This window comes from Callorhinus ursinus, unplaced genomic scaffold (genome assembly GCF_003265705.2).
Source record: "Callorhinus ursinus isolate GAN/ISIS: 27379988/994484 unplaced genomic scaffold, GSC_fseal_2.0 scaffold116, whole genome shotgun sequence".
NCBI lineage: Eukaryota > Metazoa > Chordata > Mammalia > Carnivora > Otariidae > Callorhinus > Callorhinus ursinus.
Genome location: NW_027397178.1, coordinates 440524 through 445977, shown reverse-complemented (window position 1 = coordinate 445977; position 5454 = coordinate 440524). Strand labels below are relative to the sequence as shown.

Sequence of the window (5454 nt, the reverse complement as noted above, 5' to 3'; positions counted from 1 at the left end):
GATGGGTCTTGTTTTTTAATCCAATCTGATAGCCTGTGTCTTTTGATTGGGGCATTGAGCCCATTTACATTCAGGGTAACTATTGAAAGGTATGAATTTAGTGCCATTGTATTACCTGTAAGGTGACTGTTAACTGTCTGTTGTCTGTGTTCGTTTCTGCTCTTTGCTGCTTTTAGGTTCTCTCTTTGCTTAGAGGACCCCTCTCAATATTTCTTGGAGGGCTGGTTTCGTGTTTGCAAATTCCTTTAGTTTTTGTTTGTTCTGGAAGCTTTTTATCTCTCCTTCTATTTTCAGTGATAGCCTCGCTGGATATAGTATTCTTGGCTGCATATTTTTCTCGTTTAGTGCTCTGAAGATATCTTGCCAATCCTTTCTGGCCTGCCACGTCTCTGTGGATAGGTCTGTTGCCAATCTAATGTTTCTACCATTGTAGGTTACATATCTCTTCTCCCGAGCTGCTTTCAGGATTTTCTCTTTGTCTCTGAGACTCGTAAGTTTTACTATTAGATGTCGGGGTGTTGGCCTATTTTTATTGATTTTGAGAGGGGTTCTCTGTGCCTCCTGGATTTTAATGCCTGTTTCCTTCCTCACATTAGGGAAGTTTTCTGCTATAATTTGCTCCAATATACCTTCTGCCCCCCTCTCTCTCTCTTCTTCTTCTTCTGGGATCCCAATTATTCTAATGTTGTTTCGTCTTATCGTATCACTTATCTCTCGAATTCTGCCCTCGTGATCCTGTAGTTGTTTCTCTCTCTTTTTCTCAGCCTCTTTATTTTCCATCATTTGGTCTTCTATATCGCTGATTCTCTCTTCTGCCTCATTTATCCTAGCAGTTAGTGCCCCCATTTTGGATTGCACCTCATCAATAGCCTTTTTGATTTCGATTTGGTTAGATTTTAGTTCTTTTATTTCTCCAGAAAGGGTTTCTCTAATAACTTCCACGCTTTTTTCAAGCCCAGCTAGTATCTTTAAAGTCATGATTCTGAACTCTAGGTCCGACATCATACTAATGTCTGTATTGAATAGGTCCCTGGCTGACGGTACTACCTCTTGTTCTTTTTGCTGAGGTGATTTCTTTCGTCTTGTCATTTTGTCCAGAGGAGAATAGATGAATGAGAGAACGAAATGCTAACAGGTTTACAACGTCCCCAGCAAATATACTGTATACAAACCAGAAAAGACCTGAAACCAGGGGAAAAGAAAGGGAAAGAAAGAAAAAAGAAAGAGAAAAAAGAGAAAAAAAAAAGATAAAAACAAAAACAAAACAATACAAAAAAAGCAGAATATGATCAAATATGATCAGGCTAGTGCATAGATCAGTGCCACACACTAGATTTTGGGCGTATTTTGGTCTGTTAGAAAAAAGTGCTTCCTAAAATTTTAAAGGAAAAAGACATATATGTACAAAATAAGGGTTGATACAATAAAGGGATGGAAGATAACTGTAAAGATGAAAATTATAAAAGGTTTTATAAAAGGACTTGGTAAGATAAGTTGTTTGAAAAAAGAAAGAAGATTTAAGAAAAGAAAAAAAAAAAAGGAAAAAGGGAGAGAATGTGATCAGGCAGGAGACTAGAACAAAGCCATACACTAGTGATTTAGGGTATATTTTGATCTGTTAGAAGAAACTGTACCCCAAAATTTTAAAGAGAGAACAACTTATATATATATGCCAAAAATAAGGGTAACTACTATGAAGGGATAAAATATGACTCTAAAAATGAAAAATGAAAAATGTTTTTGGTTTTTTTTTTTTAAAAAGGGATTGATAAGATGTTGGTTAAAAAAAGGGAAAAAGAAAAATTAAAAAAAACAGTCAACAAAAATTAACTTTGATGAAATAATGAATCATGGTAAAAAAAAAAAAAAAAAAAAAAAAAAGCCATGAATCTATGTGCAGTATTCCCCTAGCGCTGGAGTTCTCCCGTTCTCCTTGATCGATCAACTTGGTCTTGGCTTGCTGGCTGTTCGTGCTGATCTTCTGGGGGAGGGGCCTGTTGCTGTGGTTTCCAAATGTCTTTGCCGGAGGTGGAATTGCCCCGCCCTTGTGGGTCCGGGCTAAGGAAGCTGCTCCGGTTTGCTCTCAGGAGCTTTTGTTCCCTGCAAGCTCTCCGTACAGCCTTGGAGGACCAGGGCAGAAATGGTGGCCTCCCAATCTCCACCCGGAGGAGCTGAGAACTCGGGGCCCCGCTCCTCAGTGTGCCCCCAGAGAAAAGCAGCCACTCCCGTGTCCCCGGTCTCTGGCCGCACTCCGTGCTCACCCGGCCTGTGACCGAGCGTTGCTATCTCTGGCACCCGACCCCGCACAGAGTCTCCAAACCCAGCAGATCCCTGCAGTGCGTTCCCGCACCGCTCCACCCCGGGAAGGAAGGGGAGTCTCCCCGGATCTGCCGCCTGCTGGGTCCCTGCTGGAGGAGCCGTGCCCCGACTGGGCCGCAGATCACAGTTTATGGCAACCCCGAGCTGAGAGCCCGCGACTCTGCTCCGTCTCTGCAGCCGGCTTCCCCGCTCCGATACCTGGGAGCTCTGGCGCACTCAGGCACCCCCGGTCTCTCTGTGACCCCGAGGGTCCTGAGACCACACTGTCCCGGGAGGATTCCACCCCCCGCTTAGCCACTGCAGCGACGTCCCTCCACGGAGCCAACTTCTAAAAGGTCCGATTTTGTGCTCCGCGGCTCTAGCACTTGCCAGAAGCGGCCGACGGAGGCCCCCTCCCCCGCCGTCTATCCTCCTGAATATCCCCTCGGATTCACTTCTCCGCACGTCCTACCTTCCAGAAAGTGGTCACTTTTCTGTTCAGAGAGTTGTTGCTACTCTCTTCTTCGGTCTCCTGTTGAGTTCGTAGGTGTTCAGAATGGTTTGATCCCTATTCAGCTGAATTCCTGAGACCAGACGAAATCTAGGTCTCCTACTCCTCCGCCATCTTGCTCCGCCCCCTCCAAACCTATTTTTAAATGATAGTATATGTGTACTCACATTTTGAAACGAATTGCACTAACTGCCATATATGAACTTTCACTGAAAAAAAATTAAATATAAGACAAACCATTTTTGCCTCTAACTCAAGTATTTCTATCAAAAAAGGTGAAATTTGTGCTATGGTGAGCTCTGTGAATTGTGCAAGACTGTTGAATCACAGATCTGTACCTCTGAAACAAATAATGCAATATATGTTAAGAAAAAAAAAGAAGAAGATAGCAGGAGGGGAAGAATGAAGGGGAGTAAATTGGAGGGGGAGACGAACCATGAGAGATGATGGACTCTGAAAAACAAACTGAGGGTTCCAGAGGGGAGGTGGGTGGGGGGATGGGTTAGCCTGGTGATGGGTATTAAAGAGGGCATGTTCTGCATGGAGCACTGGGTATTATGCACAAACAATGAATCATGGAACACTACATCAAAAACTAATGATGTAATGTACGGTGATTAACAATAAAAAAAAAATTTTTTTAAGGTGAAATTTAACTGATTTTGTCCACTGACAATGAGTTCAAGCAGCCTAGAATTGTACATTTACAAAGAATCAGGGCCAAATGGCTCACTCAGAAGAGAGCAGGATTTATTCAAGACTTGTTTTAGGATTTTTAATACATTTGCCTGATCACTCAAACTACCTGTCCTAAGAAAACTTTCAAATGTTTCAGCAGCAAAGTGACTTGTGGCTATCTATCTGCCTTCTCTCCACAGTCTGGAGACCATGAATAAGTCAGGGATATCTACTGTGACACAGTTCATCTTGTTGGGTTTTCCTGGTCCCTGGAAAATACAGATCATCCTCTTCTCAATGATTTTGTTGATCTATATCTTGACTCTAACTGGGAATATAGCCATCATTTGTGCTGTGAGGTGGGACCGTCGACTCCATACCCCTATGTATGTGCTCCTGGCCAACTTCTCCTTCCTAGAAATCTGGTATGTGACTTGCACAGTCCCCAACATACTGGTCAATTTTCTTTCAACAACCAAGATCATATCGTTCTCCGGTTGTTTTACTCAATTCTACTTCTTCTTTTCCCTGGGAACAACTAAGTGCTTCTTCCTCTGTGTCATGGCCTATGATTGGTACCTGGTCATCTGCCGTCCACTGCACTACCCCTCCATTATGACCAGGCAGCTCTGTGTCATTCTGATGTCTCTTTGTTGGCTCATTGGTTTAGAGTAATAGAAAATTACTATTTTCTTCATTTCTCAACTACCCTTTTGTGGTCCCAACATTACTGATCACTTTCTGTATGATGTGGACCCACTGATGGCATTGTCCTGTGCACCTGCACCCATCATAAAGCATGTATTCCATTCTGTGAGCTCTCTTATCATCATTACCACCATTTGGTACATTCTTGGGTCCTATGCCCTGGTGCTCAGAGTTGTGCTTCAGGTCCCTTCTTCAGTTGGGCAGCAAAAGGCCTTCTCTACCTGTGGATCCCATTTAGTTGTAGTGTCTGTGTTCTATGGAACCATAGCGATGATGTATGTGAGTCCCATGTCTGGCAGCTCAGTTGCAATGCATAAGATCATCACACTGATATACTCCGTAGTGACACCAGTCTTAAACCTCCTCATCTATAGCTTACGTAACAAGGACATGAAAGTTGCCCTCCATCAGGTCATTTGTGGAATGAGAATCATCCAACCTTTGTGAATAGGTTTTGTGAAAAACAATGATTCACTTTCTGAAAGTGGAACAGTAATCCTCTTCTCCCAACCCAAACGGACTTGTCTTTATTCATAACCATGATGGTCCTGTGGTGCAAAGCAAAATTCATCATGTATTTGATCATATTCTGATGCGCTTTTAGTTTCATAAACATGTTCCCATGGAAAGAGATTGCCACCCCTTACAGAGAAAAAAATAACTTAAAAATCTTAATAGTTACTTCCAGGAAGGTTTAGACTTTTTCAGTACGCAATTTCTGTCCATACAACTTTGTTAAGAGATATTAACCAAATTGGTTATTTGCTTTTATGGCTGCCTAATGCTTTGTTAAAAAGACACATAACACATAAAATGCCTTTTGTCCTGGATTTTTGGCAGAATATTCTGGTTTCTCTTCAGATCGTATAAATCTTTCACCTTTTATTGGATTTTGACGGAAACCCTACACATCAATTTTGGCTACAGGGCGCCTGGGTGGCTCAGTTGGTTGGGCGGCTGCCTTCGGCTCAGGTCATGATCCTGGAGTCCCGGGATCGAGTCCCGCATCGGGCTCCCTCCTCGGCGGGGAGTCTGTTTCTCCCTCTGACCCTCTTCCCTCTCGTGCTCTCTATCTCTCATTCTCTCTCTCTCAAATAAATAAATAAAATCTTTAAAAAAAAAATTTTGGCTACACTAAGAGATTGTCACTTCAGTTTCACATTACTCATTATTTTCATCAACAGTGTACAAGGGGAGGCTGGAAGTTTGGTGTAAGCCATGAGGAAAAATATATTTGGTGAGTTGTTAGTATGCAATTC

The 5454-nt window shown here is 42.6% G+C and overlaps 1 protein-coding gene across 1 annotated transcript; it reads left to right on the top strand.

Moving 5' to 3' along the window:
- The first annotated feature begins 3694 nt into the window (after positions 1–3694).
- LOC112833303 (olfactory receptor 11H7-like) lies at positions 3695–4642 on the top strand. The gene is given in 1 exon segment (XM_025884376.2): positions 3695–4642. A coding segment is annotated over 1 exon segment (945 nt). The 5' UTR covers positions 3695–3697.
- Positions 4643–5454: the final 812 nt, after the last annotated feature.